Here is a 15115-nt window from a genome sequence, read left to right on the forward strand (position 1 = left end):
AAAAAGATGTGGGCCCCCTTATTTTACTTAAGAATATACAATATTTAGCATAATTTGAATGCAATTTGTGCCTTCTGCATCTGAATGCCCCCCTTCCAAATTTACAGAGAAATCGGTGCCCTTGTACTCAGCAAAATCATTAGAAGTAGGCATAATAAAGTTTAGTTGTGACAATCGGTAGCTTTTGGGCTATTAACGTTAATTCTTTGATATAGCCTATAGAGGACGAAGGATTATGGCCGGTCACAATTAGCTGTAATTTACACTAGTAGAAGATGTGTAACGTGTCTTCTGCCCTTTTTCCTACTTTTGCGTGTCTACATTTATATACTAGTTCGAAGATTCAGGAGAGCATGGTGTACCCGAGTAAGTTTTCGGGGATTTTTACCCCTGTTGAGCAAGATCCCCAGTAGCACAGTTGATGGGCCGATGTCGATCAACATGGGAATTTTTGGTGGGATCGATGTCGCTGTCGATGACGATCGATGCAGAATGGCAAACATTTTTTCGACATTGGCCAATATCGGCAAATCTATGTCGATCGACATCGGCGTCGATGTTGATCTATGTGGGTCCCATGTGGATTCTTCCAGATCAATGTTGGCCCCACATTAATCCATGTAGCCCCATCTAGATCTGCCTTATATCAACATAATCGATCTTGGTCCCTGGTTGAACAATACCGGCCTATGTGGGATCAATGTCGGCCCATCTAGATCTGCCCCATACCCACATCGTCGTTCGAGCTCCCTAGTTGACCTATGTGGGATCTATGTTGAACCACCCAGATCTTCACTGAACCCATATCTTCGTTCTAGCTCCCATAGTTGATCGATGTGGATCTATGTGGGATCCATGTCGGCCCATCTAGACCTTCCCTATACCCACATCGTCGTTCTAGCTCCCTGGTTGACCGATGTGGAATCTATGTTGAACCACCCATATCTCCTCCATACCCACATCGTCGTTCTAGCTCCCATGGTTAACCGATGTAGCTCTATATGTTCATTGTAAAAAGAACGGAGCTATTCAAATGTATTTGAATCGCCCAGTACTTTTCACAAGGAACATAGAATAGGCGACATTTCTGATCGTCCAGCTTCTATACACAATTGCGAAACGTACGAGCTCAGCCTATTTCTTTTCACACTAAATGATTAAATATGAAAAGTTTTATTCAAACCTGAGTGCGGATATGTTCTTTTGTATTGCATGTTGTAGATCTGGGTTGGACCCATATAGAGCTACATCGGTTAACCATGGAAGCTAAAATGACAATGTGGGTATGGGGAAGATCTGGGTGGGAGATCCCACCCACATCGGTAAACCAGATGTGACCATATAATTTTTACAGATTTAACACCAGATGGATATGTCACCATATCAGATTTGAATAGGGCCATGTACTGCATCTCTGGCGCACGCTACATGCTTGTCCACCATTTTGGATTCAAGTTATGTTTTTCTAATGAAAATAATAGAAAATGACATCGGATACATCTGACATTTTTTCAAAATGTCACTGGTGCAAGTAGTTTTGCCGCACTTCTATCTATGGCGGATCCAAGAGGGCGGTCGGACATTTAGCGTGTTTCAGAGATGCAGTATTTAGACTAAACAAAACAGTATATAATAAAAACATTTTCAGATTGAAGTATTCACATTTTTATTTTTTAAAAAAATAATTAAAATAAAATTTACACAAAACATATTCCCTAACTTTTTTTTTTTTTATCGTGAACTTCACTCATTGCATAGAGGTATATATTGTACAATTGTTTTGCTGTTTCCAACATAACGAATGGAAATAAATACTTTTAAACACGTAACTTATTATCATTAATATAGAAACAACATAAAAAATGAGTGAATCTTCTCTTGCATCAACTTAATAGTTACCAAACGTTGACACTGTCTTCACCATTTTGTTTCATTCCATATGAAGAGTTCGCAGGAAGGACTATGAAGGGCACGTTTTAAAATGCTCAGAAAATTCTTTCTCAGCACCAAAATGTATAATTAAGATGGTGAAAACACGTCGTAATTCGCTCACGTGTACATTCGCGAGTGGACTACGCCCTGTTTTCACCAACTATTTTGCATCTTTTGGTGTGGAGAAAATATTTTTTGAGCATATTCAAAATGTGACCTTCACTGTTCTTAACGCGTACTCTTCATATACATCATTGTTTCCTTCCACTGAAGAAGGAACCAGCTCTTGTTCCGCGACGTGTGGAAACTATTTAGTTTATTCAAAAAAGGGTTCACTGATAAGTGGCTATTTTCCTGACCCTTATGTCAATATATCATATGTATAATAAAATTAAACACGTAAAAATCATATACACTCTACGTCAACAAAAGCCACTGTAAATAAATTTATTTCAAACATTGAATTTTTCCGCTACACATCCCGACTAGGGAAACTAATATATAATTAAAGAAACTATGCAGATAATATTTATCTTTCTACTTAACCTGAAATAATTTAGAGAAAATTTAGGAAGTTCTTTTCTTCTGTAAATTATTAGTTTCCCATAAATTTTAACTTCTCAAAAGTTTTTTTTTTTTTTAATCCCACTGTAAAATATCCGTTAATTCGCACACTGGTCTGTAGTGTGGACTCATCCCTTACACTTACACAGACAGCACGGAAGTTCGGAAAGCTCATTATATTCAGTAAAATATGCATGCCACTATAAAGTTTTAATTTGGATAGGTTCTTTGCAGTAAAATACAACATAAAACTTATAAAAATGTATCACTAGGAAATATTTCTGCAAATTAGCGAACTGAAAGTTACTATGATAAATTAAAAAAAAAAAACTATTAATAACGGTTACTTTCATGAAGTTTATAATTCTCTTGTACTTTAACATATTATTGTCTACTATTTTATTTACAATAAGACATTTCGTTCATATAAGTTTGTTTATATCGGACACGCTGCTGAGGGTTGACCACAACTAGCCGCGGGACCGATCACCCCACGGCTTTCTCTCCGGGGCGACTCTGCAAGGTGAATTCAAGTGGTCCTTGGACCCTTGCGGGTTCCCCGCGGAACGACTGTGCATCTTCCCCTAAGTCTTGAGCCTGTTCTCTTCTCCGATTACATCTATAGCCATCCCAATCTCGTGAACCACTTAAGACTTTCCCAATCCGTCGGACAATGTCGCTAGTTTGTATATCAGGAAATCGGAGTTGTACTGCTCCTGAAGAAGAAAAAATGGTAAAAACTCAATGCAATAATACTGTATCACCAGAAGGGACTACACATTTAAATAGCAAATGTCATCATTGAGAAATAACAGATTAATTTTGAAGTTACATAAATAAAATTCGAACGAAAATATAACTTTCTCCTAAAATAGAAAGAAACCTTTTATACATTGCACAAAAAACATCCATTGTACGCATGAGCGCATTATTACGTGCTCGAAAGGCTAATCTAACAGGACATTGTCGTTCGGTGTCAAACAGAGGAAGTAGGGAGTGGAAAACGATATGTGGATGGCTCAGAATATCCACTCGTTTCAAGTCAAAAATTGAAAATTCACTTGCACGGTGCGATTGACAGAAAATTACAACTTCTTTCAGAGGCATAAACAAGGAAAACAATGATACCAGAGTTACGAGGACGGGGTATGGGAGATATTACCGCAAGCTTTACTTTTACTAGGATAATGCGAGAATGGCACCTAAACAAAGGATTTCACTGGTAGTAATCCCCCTCCAAAATCCCTAAAAATATATACTAAAAAACGCCATACATCCGAAAGATGAAATTAGACTCTAGTATATATATATATATATATATATATATATATATATATATATATATATATATATATATATATATATAACAAAATTCTTTAGGAACTCAGATCCTGCACAGGCGAATCAGCGACACCATCGCGAATAGGGCTTTTCCTCAGTCTCATCCGTGAACGGCAGAATGCTAGGACCTAAAATTATTAGGGGCCCCGAACTACATCGTGGCGTGAATCTAGTGCACATATCTTGAAGTGAGGTCACTTTACTACCTGTTTAAACCATTCCATATTCGTCGCACGACAAAAATCGAAGGATAAATGTGTTGTTTCGACTTCATTAGACTTTTATACGACGCATAGAAATTATATTTACAGTAAAATTTCTAACGGACATCTCAAAATAACGGACAGTTTTCAATTTCCTGGCAGAAATACATTGGGTGCAATGTGAAAATTACTTCTGAATAGCTGACATTCTCAATAACGGACGCGGATACTGAAAACTATTCCCCAGCGTCTATGTAGAACTTCCAACTAACGGACAGCCTGAAATAAAGCTTTGTTATTTTCTTGAATTTCAAGCAATAATAGGCAGGATCGTTAATGTACCGCGCATTGTTGGATGTGATAATCGAACGCAAATGTCTCCATTTATTTGTTTTCAACATGCATTTAGTTTAGTATCCATTCTCAGCAAAAGTTTATTTAATCTTTGTCTATTTGCCTTGCTGCAAGTTGTTAATTTCGAAGAGAGAAAGAGTATTCTGTCCGAACATAATACTATAGAAAAAAAAAAAACTGTATTAGCTCATTATTAAACAGAAAGACATTTTGCCTACGTTATGTTGCTTATACGAGTAGTACGTTAAGTTTATACTGTAATTTTTTTTTAATAGCGGACATTTCCCAATAATAGGACAGTTATATTCCCTATTTGTGTCCGCTATACAAAAGTTTCACTGAACTAAATCAAACTTAGTAATTCTTCTGTCAGTCTCGTTCGATACCTAATCGTAATCAAATGCACAGGAACAGGCTGATTTAAATCATTGTATAACCATGTCGTATGTCTATTATCGAGCGATAAAAATCGAATGGTGTATTCAGGCACTTATACCGTACTTTCTCAATAAAAAAATAAATAAATAAATAAATAAATAAAAACGCCTGGGCCCACGTAGACTAGGACTTTTCATTAAATACACATTCCTAATGAGACTTTTCCAGCGATTTTACTCTTACACAAAGAAATCCTGGGATACTACTTTTAAAACTAGACCTGGATGACTTTTGCCCAATGAAATACAATTTGTACATGACGTACCTATAACTACATGGAACAGTTGTAATCCACAAAATTTTTCCTTCCCACGTAATCCGTCAATGCTAAATTTCATTGCGGCGTCCCTCGAAAATACTGTCTTCAGAATGGACAATGTCAGTTTTTTGTAGTCCTCTCCACGCCCATTGGAAAGATAATGACACTAAAAAAAAAAAAAAAAAAAAAAAAAAAAAACATAGTTAGTACATTACCATATGAAATACAACAGCAATATGAAATAAAATTTTATTTTGTCATCAAGCATTAAAAATTATGTAACATTCGTTCATGCAGTTCTCCATTCTGAACAATCTTCTATATTTTCTGCACAGGTCACTAAAATACACTAAGACTACTTTAAATGATTGCAGATGAAGTCGAGAATTGCTGAGATCGTATTGCCCGTTTGTCTTACAAGTTCGCTTCCTGCAAAACCGTGACATCATCATAGTCACTGATTCCACTTACCAAGGTGGAGATGGGTGCTAGAGAACTTCAAAGAAAGTATCCAGGACTTCCCGAATTCCCGAAAAGTGAAGGGACTTCTCAATTATTTGCAAAGCGAAGGCTTGGAGAATCCATGCACCTGTGGAAGTTGCCCTTCAGCACTTAATTTTTATGAGAACCCGCGGATGGTTGGAAAGGTTGTAGAAGATGGTACCGGTATTGCCAAACAAGGCATAACTGTAGACATGTCTACGACACGAGGAAACCGTATACCATCCTACCTTATGATTTTGTTGTTGAAACACGAAGGTGCTATACAGTGAAAGCAAGATTTTCGAACTAGTATTGGATTGCATTATTATTGGTAGTAGTAGTAGTATTTAAGATCCAATATGGACACCTAAATTATAAGTCCTAAGAATTCACAGTCCAAACTGCTACCGCTAGAGAAATAGTTGATTCGATTTTATTTGATTTGAAAGTGTATTATTAAGAATACGTCACAATCAGCTTTGGATTAAAAAATAAATAAAATACATAAAAATAAAAAAAATACGTCATCTCCAATCCAGTTTGGCTGATGTACCGTACATGTACGCAGCAATGTTATAGGCTCATGACATATCTCATAAAAGAAGTCATACCTGTTCTATATAAAAATGCATGTTAAAAGAATGTGCATTGCGTGCGAAAGGACTCTTCAAAGGCACCGAAAAGCCGAAGTGTAAGTCATTGTCGGCTTACCATCACCTTGTAAAATTAATTTTGTATGCATTGCTGAATTTTGAAACATTCATTTTTGCAATAGAACACCAACGACTTCCTTTATGAGATATGAAGCTGCACTCTCTACGTTGATTGGACAGTGTTTGAATTTTAGGCTTCTGAAATTTATTTTCCCACGCTTTCGACGGCCTGCATCTCCCAACCTATTGATCGGTATGCACATGTCACAAAGCATTTTCTTGTTTCCATGTCAGGTACCCACCCCTACATTGTTTGGTACGCATAATTTTAACAACCTGTACATCCGAAAAAGCATCTGGCCACGAGATCTATTTTTAAAGAATAAAAGTTTTCTTTTTCAAACAATACCTGAAGGATATTTACAAATACTTCGTGTCAATACGAACTTAAGAATACCACTCACCAATTTTGAAGCCATCTCTCTGTCTTTTAAATCTTCTTCTAAATTGTGAACCATAGACAAACTGCGTAAAGGGAGCTTGTCAGCTAGCAGGTTTGCATTTTCTATAGATTGCAAAGCTTCTTTACCACTACAGGGAACTTGGTGCAGCTCATGTATTTTGGCTTCCATTTTATCAACTTTACATTTGAGATATTTCATATCTAGCTGGATTCTCTGCAGTAACTGGAATATTTTTTCAACGGCTGAAATATCAAAAGAAAGAAAAAAAAGTAAATTAATACAAGACCAAGGAGGCAATGGTACACATTGTTTGAAATATTTTTTATTCTACATTAAGATAGTGTGTGCCGCAACTACCATTAACAAAAGTCATCTAGGTTCTGACCGGCACATAGCTCATATTGACCCTGAAGTCGATACCCACAGCAACATACGGGATGAATTTTAAATCACATATTGATAAAAGCTTCATAATCAATGCATAAACAGTTTTATTTTTATTTTATTTTTTTTAAGTCTATTGCAAGAAAACTACTAATTGCTATTTGAGGGCTTTCCTAATCATTACACCACATTTGGGTCAATTTTATATGTCTGTAGAGCATTTCAAGTGTCTTAATGGAATAAAATAGCCTGCTCGTGTCAATATCTAGGCATTCTACCGTATACGGAAGTTCTGCTGAAAAAGGTTACTGCAAAAACTCCTGTTGCGAGAGAATGCAGTTACATTTGATATTTCAACTTTCAACTTAATGTAGTATAAGAATGATATGCTCCAATGTTTCTCTGCAGAGCCTCCGTATATGGAACAATGTCTAAATATCGATACTAGCAGAGTAACGGTTTCAAATGGGGTGCGAGGAATGCTTAACATTCAAAGAACGTTGATCGCGTCTCTGTGGTGTGACAATTAAGACACCTGAACGGAATTTGCCTAATTTGGGTTCCTTCGAATCTCAGCCAGAGCAACAATAAAAACTTGAGTGTGTGTTGGTAAGCAAGCGAAGAAACCAGGAGCGCCACGAGAGGGCGTATCAGTGTTGCCAGACCGATCAGTTGATAAAGCAGAAGACTCGAAGATAAAAAAACAGGAGAAAGCAGTAGACAAATAAAGCGGCGGCATTTGAGTTCAAATCCAGGGAGAGAAAAATTTTGTCATTATTAAGGGGACAGTGGTCAAAACAAGCAGTCCAGAATTCATTATTACTTCCATTTCAAAATAAAACAATACATGCAAAACATAAATATGAATTGTAATTACTTCAAAATGTTTTCCAATGATAAGGTAATCTTTTGGAGATAGAAAGACCCTCATGCCCCCTTTAGATATATTAATAATGTTTGATACAAACGTGTGTGAAGTAAGACGTAGTGTAAGAACAAAGTGGGGTGGGAAAATGTCTTATCATACACCTAACTATAGTATAGCTATATGATACAGTCACACGTAAACGTAACATAAGACGGTGTTTCGCTGACGATCGTGGAGAGGTGATCTAAGCTACTTTTCCAACCAGGGGTAAAAGTGGTTCTGAAAAGGTAGGGTGACGCACCATCCCTTGTGCCTATCTTTGCCTATTATAATTTTTTTAGGAAATGGGGGGACGCTATAGATATTTTTTGGAATTGGAGTAACGACGTTCAAACACTTCCAACCCAAGTACCAATCTAAACAGCACGTACTCGTAAATCTTACAGTAAGAATTAAAGAACGCCTACCATCATGCATATAGAAGATGAGCAAAGCCCAATAACTATATGCTCAACAGAGCTTTGTGGATGCATACAGAAAAATTTCCTCCTTTCATATAAGGAAAAAAATGAAAATTCTATATTAATAATAATATATTTCTTTAACTTCTCGAAATAAGGAAAAAGCAGGAGATTGTTCACTTTTAATTTTCTTTCGCAGTAGATCAGTAGAACGTAGAAAAAGCAGGAGATCTCCTGCAAAATCAGTAACTCTGGCAACACTGCTTTGTTATTTTCTTGAATTTCAAGCAATAATAGGCAGGATCGTTAATGTACCGCGCATTGTTGGATGTGATAATCGAACGCAAATGTCTCCATTTATTTGTTTTCAACATGCATTTAGTTTAGTATCCATTCTCAGCAAAAGTTTATTTAATCTTTGTCTATTTGCCTTGCTGCAAGTTGTTAATTTCGAAGAGAGAAAGAGTATTCTGTCCGAACATAATACTATAGAAAAAAAAAAAAAAACTGTATTAGCTCATTATTAAACAGAAAGACATTTTGCCTACGTTATGTTGCTTATACGAGTAGTACGTTAAGTTTATACTGTAATTTTTTTTTAATAGCGGACATTTCCCAATAATAGGACAGTTATATTCCCTATTTGTGTCCGCTATACAAAAGTTTCACTGAACTAAATCAAACTTAGTAATTCTTCTGTCAGTCTCGTTCGATACCTAATCGTAATCAAATGCACAGGAACAGGCTGATTTAAATCATTGTATAACCATGTCGTATGTCTATTATCGAGCGATAAAAATCGAATGGTGTATTCAGGCACTTATACCGTACTTTCTCAATAAAAAAATAAATAAATAAATAAATAAATAAAAACGCCTGGGCCCACGTAGACTAGGACTTTTCATTAAATACACATTCCTAATGAGACTTTTCCAGCGATTTTACTCTTACACAAAGAAATCCTGGGATACTACTTTTAAAACTAGACCTGGATGACTTTTGCCCAATGAAATACAATTTGTACATGACGTACCTATAACTACATGGAACAGTTGTAATCCACAAAATTTTTCCTTCCCACGTAATCCGTCAATGCTAAATTTCATTGCGGCGTCCCTCGAAAATACTGTCTTCAGAATGGACAATGTCAGTTTTTTGTAGTCCTCTCCACGCCCATTGGAAAGATAATGACACTAAAAAAAAAAAAAAAAAAAAAAAAAAAAAAAAAAACATAGTTAGTACATTACCATATGAAATACAACAGCAATATGAAATAAAATTTTATTTTGTCATCAAGCATTAAAAATTATGTAACATTCGTTCATGCAGTTCTCCATTCTGAACAATCTTCTATATTTTCTGCACAGGTCACTAAAATACACTAAGACTACTTTAAATGATTGCAGATGAAGTCGAGAATTGCTGAGATCGTATTGCCCGTTTGTCTTACAAGTTCGCTTCCTGCAAAACCGTGACATCATCATAGTCACTGATTCCACTTACCAAGGTGGAGATGGGTGCTAGAGAACTTCAAAGAAAGTATCCAGGACTTCCCGAATTCCCGAAAAGTGAAGGGACTTCTCAATTATTTGCAAAGCGAAGGCTTGGAGAATCCATGCACCTGTGGAAGTTGCCCTTCAGCACTTAATTTTTATGAGAACCCGCGGATGGTTGGAAAGGTTGTAGAAGATGGTACCGGTATTGCCAAACAAGGCATAACTGTAGACATGTCTACGACACGAGGAAACCGTATACCATCCTACCTTATGATTTTGTTGTTGAAACACGAAGGTGCTATACAGTGAAAGCAAGATTTTCGAACTAGTATTGGATTGCATTATTATTGGTAGTAGTAGTAGTATTTAAGATCCAATATGGACACCTAAATTATAAGTCCTAAGAATTCACAGTCCAAACTGCTACCGCTAGAGAAATAGTTGATTCGATTTTATTTGATTTGAAAGTGTATTATTAAGAATACGTCACAATCAGCTTTGGATTAAAAAATAAATAAAATACATAAAAATAAAAAAAAATACGTCATCTCCAATCCAGTTTGGCTGATGTACCGTACATGTACGCAGCAATGTTATAGGCTCATGACATATCTCATAAAAGAAGTCATACCTGTTCTATATAAAAATGCATGTTAAAAGAATGTGCATTGCGTGCGAAAGGACTCTTCAAAGGCACCGAAAAGCCGAAGTGTAAGTCATTGTCGGCTTACCATCACCTTGTAAAATTAATTTTGTATGCATTGCTGAATTTTGAAACATTCATTTTTGCAATAGAACACCAACGACTTCCTTTATGAGATATGAAGCTGCACTCTCTACGTTGATTGGACAGTGTTTGAATTTTAGGCTTCTGAAATTTATTTTCCCACGCTTTCGACGGCCTGCATCTCCCAACCTATTGATCGGTATGCACATGTCACAAAGCATTTTCTTGTTTCCATGTCAGGTACCCACCCCTACATTGTTTGGTACGCATAATTTTAACAACCTGTACATCCGAAAAAGCATCTGGCCACGAGATCTATTTTTAAAGAATAAAAGTTTTCTTTTTCAAACAATACCTGAAGGATATTTACAAATACTTCGTGTCAATACGAACTTAAGAATACCACTCACCAATTTTGAAGCCATCTCTCTGTCTTTTAAATCTTCTTCTAAATTGTGAACCATAGACAAACTGCGTAAAGGGAGCTTGTCAGCTAGCAGGTTTGCATTTTCTATAGATTGCAAAGCTTCTTTACCACTACAGGGAACTTGGTGCAGCTCATGTATTTTGGCTTCCATTTTATCAACTTTACATTTGAGATATTTCATATCTAGCTGGATTCTCTGCAGTAACTGGAATATTTTTTCAACGGCTGAAATATCAAAAGAAAGAAAAAAAAGTAAATTAATACAAGACCAAGGAGGCAATGGTACACATTGTTTGAAATATTTTTTATTCTACATTAAGATAGTGTGTGCCGCAACTACCATTAACAAAAGTCATCTAGGTTCTGACCGGCACATAGCTCATATTGACCCTGAAGTCGATACCCACAGCAACATACGGGATGAATTTTAAATCACATATTGATAAAAGCTTCATAATCAATGCATAAACAGTTTTATTTTTATTTTATTTTTTTTAAGTCTATTGCAAGAAAACTACTAATTGCTATTTGAGGGCTTTCCTAATCATTACACCACATTTGGGTCAATTTTATATGTCTGTAGAGCATTTCAAGTGTCTTAATGGAATAAAATAGCCTGCTCGTGTCAATATCTAGGCATTCTACCGTATACGGAAGTTCTGCTGAAAAAGGTTACTGCAAAAACTCCTGTTGCGAGAGAATGCAGTTACATTTGATATTTCAACTTTCAACTTAATGTAGTATAAGAATGATATGCTCCAATGTTTCTCTGCAGAGCCTCCGTATATGGAACAATGTCTAAATATCGATACTAGCAGAGTAACGGTTTCAAATGGGGTGCGAGGAATGCTTAACATTCAAAGAACGTTGATCGCGTCTCTGTGGTGTGACAATTAAGACACCTGAACGGAATTTGCCTAATTTGGGTTCCTTCGAATCTCAGCCAGAGCAACAATAAAAACTTGAGTGTGTGTTGGTAAGCAAGCGAAGAAACCAGGAGCGCCACGAGAGGGCGTATCAGTGTTGCCAGACCGATCAGTTGATAAAGCAGAAGACTCGAAGATAAAAAAACAGGAGAAAGCAGTAGACAAATAAAGCGGCGGCATTTGAGTTCAAATCCAGGGAGAGAAAAATTTTGTCATTATTAAGGGGACAGTGGTCAAAACAAGCAGTCCAGAATTCATTATTACTTCCATTTCAAAATAAAACAATACATGCAAAACATAAATATGAATTGTAATTACTTCAAAATGTTTTCCAATGATAAGGTAATCTTTTGGAGATAGAAAGACCCTCATGCCCCCTTTAGATATATTAATAATGTTTGATACAAACGTGTGTGAAGTAAGACGTAGTGTAAGAACAAAGTGGGGTGGGAAAATGTCTTATCATACACCTAACTATAGTATAGCTATATGATACAGTCACACGTAAACGTAACATAAGACGGTGTTTCGCTGACGATCGTGGAGAGGTGATCTAAGCTACTTTTCCAACCAGGGGTAAAAGTGGTTCTGAAAAGGTAGGGTGACGCACCATCCCTTGTGCCTATCTTTGCCTATTATAATTTTTTTAGGAAATGGGGGGACGCTATAGATATTTTTTGGAATTGGAGTAACGACGTTCAAACACTTCCAACCCAAGTACCAATCTAAACAGCACGTACTCGTAAATCTTACAGTAAGAATTAAAGAACGCCTACCATCATGCATATAGAAGATGAGCAAAGCCCAATAACTATATGCTCAACAGAGCTTTGTGGATGCATACAGAAAAATTTCCTCCTTTCATATAAGGAAAAAAATGAAAATTCTATATTAATAATAATATATTTCTTTAACTTCTCGAAATAAGGAAAAAGCAGGAGATTGTTCACTTTTAATTTTCTTTCGCAGTAGATCAGTAGAACGTAGAAAAAGCAGGAGATCTCCTGCAAAATCAGTAACTCTGGCAACACTGGGGCGTATCGGTGTCGACTTGACAATTTTGTCTGCTACCTGCGCACAGGCAGTAAGAAAAAACAAATGACTAACAAGACGCTGTTTTGTACAAAAATATAAATTTTTCTGTTTCATAGTACAAACTTTATATCGTCAGCCCGTCGGTTTAGCATTCAAAAGGTTGGGAGTTTAATCGCTCCTAACATACGCTTGCCCACAAGCCTCCTCTAATATGGAACAGAATAGTTCCAAAGCAACCATTCCAACAGGATGCGCTGCAAAACAAAATGTGATAAAACTAGAATTACAGATTATATGTTCTGAATTTTAAAGCCAAGAAGTACTTCCATTACGAAAGGAACGCCGGATCTAGAAATACTTTCGGAGGAGATCTTAAACACTAAAGGTTTCACTGTAAAAAGTAAATCTTATTATGATATATATGTTTTAAAATGTAATTAGTACGAAATTTATATTAGTTACACAAAAATCTATTTTTGAGGAAGAGAAGGGTCCGGACTCTCCCCCCCCCCCCCCTTCCTTCGCACGGCTTGGAACATAACAATTTCAATTTCCAAGCATAAGTTTTACCATAATTTCGTTTTTCATTAACAAAAATTGGTGATAATCTCGGAGACTACTAGGTCAAGGCGGCCACACTAAGTGGTCGGAGAATATCGATGCATTGACTACGTGCTACCACACTCTCGAGCTAGCAGGGTTCAAAATGTCTCTAAAGAAGCAATATAGTCTTCATTTTGTTTGGTTATTTAATAATGACGACACACGTAACTAAGCTTAGCAATACAGTTTAATCTTTGGATACTTACTACTGCCAATTCCTAAACGAGCTGATGTGAAGGTACTGTCTGTATCTGCACATGAAGTAGTGGCAACTGACGACGCTGACATTCTGCATGGAGTTTGGATTTGGGAGTGGGATGGTGAAGGTCCGTTTGGACTTTTACGATGTGATGCAGACGAGCAACCTCCGTTTGAATTGTGCACCATAGATGATATGTTTACCTCCGCAGTTCCTCCTATAGATACTCCAAGCGACTCTGAAAGCAAGTAATGAAATTATACAAACATCCAGTTTTTACTAGACTGTTAGGTATACAATAAGCAGGTGACAACTTATGGTTTTAAAAGCATGTTTAAAATGTTACAATGATTACATCCAGTATTCTATCTGTAGGGGGATGGCTGGAACTTCCTCCTCTCTGTTTCTCGAAATACCTCTCAACCTTGGATATGGTGGAAATAAAACCCACTTTTTTGAGCTATTGACGAATTTATCCCCCTCTCCGGAAATCGCAGAAATCGTACATTGATTACATTAACTCACAACGTTAAAAGATACTAACGCTGTTTATCTGCTTGTTTGATCTTGTCCTAAATAGACTCCCTATCATAATTAAATGAATATTTAATGTGTACGTTATTTTTCATTTATTTATTTATTTATTGATGTATACTCATAATAGAACCAATTTAACGACACAGTTTGCATTACGAGCCCGGTTTTTCTGTAGTTAACCATCATGAGAAGATAGCATTTATCCGATAAAAGGGGAAAGTATTAACAACCTCGTTAAAAAAAAAAAAAAAGAACAAAAACAACTAGCAAGCCTTTTCATAGAAATAAATTACTTGAGACTAGATCTGAGTCTGAATGATTTGTTACGTAAGACTTGCTTGAATATAGCAAGTAGCCAATTTTGGACGCCAAATTGAAAAACTTGTTTATAAAAATAAACAAACTAGACATCTTATTTTTAGTTGTTAGGGCTTCTCACTCCAAGCTTGTTGTACACATTACAACAACTACTCTGCACATCTAACGAATAAATTGTTTTCAAGAGGTTCATAAAACATTGTAGGTTACTTCTATCTGTCTACTATTTCAGCCAGCCTTACTTTTGAATGTTTTTCAGACGAAGTAGCAATAAACTTTCTCCAAAATAGTATATAGTTTCACATTTAAGTAACGTCTGCACTGGCATAGTAATACGAAAGAACAGTGTTTCTTTCAGGCCTGTTTTTTTTTTGCCCCCCCCCCCGGACGAAATGGTTAAAACGTACTGGAATAGAACCAGCAGAGGGAAATATATGGTTTCA

General features: G+C 36.3%; 1 protein-coding gene across 2 annotated transcripts; it reads right to left on the reverse strand.

Moving 5' to 3' along the window:
- Positions 1-1361: 1361 nt before the first annotated feature.
- On the reverse strand, positions 1362-14328 carry LOC145685888 (uncharacterized). 2 transcript variants are annotated; one of them, XM_081758626.1, is made up of 6 exons: positions 13825-14319; positions 11038-11279; positions 9438-9597; positions 6692-6933; positions 5098-5257; positions 1362-3212 (listed from the first exon to the last, which is right to left on the reverse strand). In XM_081758626.1, the coding sequence occupies exons 1-6, from the start codon at positions 14003-14005 to the stop codon at positions 2983-2985; spliced, it is 1215 nt and encodes a 404-aa protein (XP_081614752.1). In that variant the 5' UTR covers positions 14006-14319; the 3' UTR covers positions 1362-2982. The 2 variants fall into 2 exon arrangements, with proteins under 2 accessions (XP_081614752.1, XP_081614753.1); XM_081758627.1 differs by lacking the exon at positions 5098-5257 and having other exon boundaries at positions 2992-3212; positions 13825-14328.
- Positions 14329-15115: the final 787 nt, after the last annotated feature.

This window comes from Thermobia domestica, chromosome 5, assembly GCF_964235325.1.
Source record: "Thermobia domestica chromosome 5, izTheDome1.hap1.1, whole genome shotgun sequence".
NCBI classification, from domain to species: domain Eukaryota; kingdom Metazoa; phylum Arthropoda; class Insecta; order Zygentoma; family Lepismatidae; genus Thermobia; species Thermobia domestica.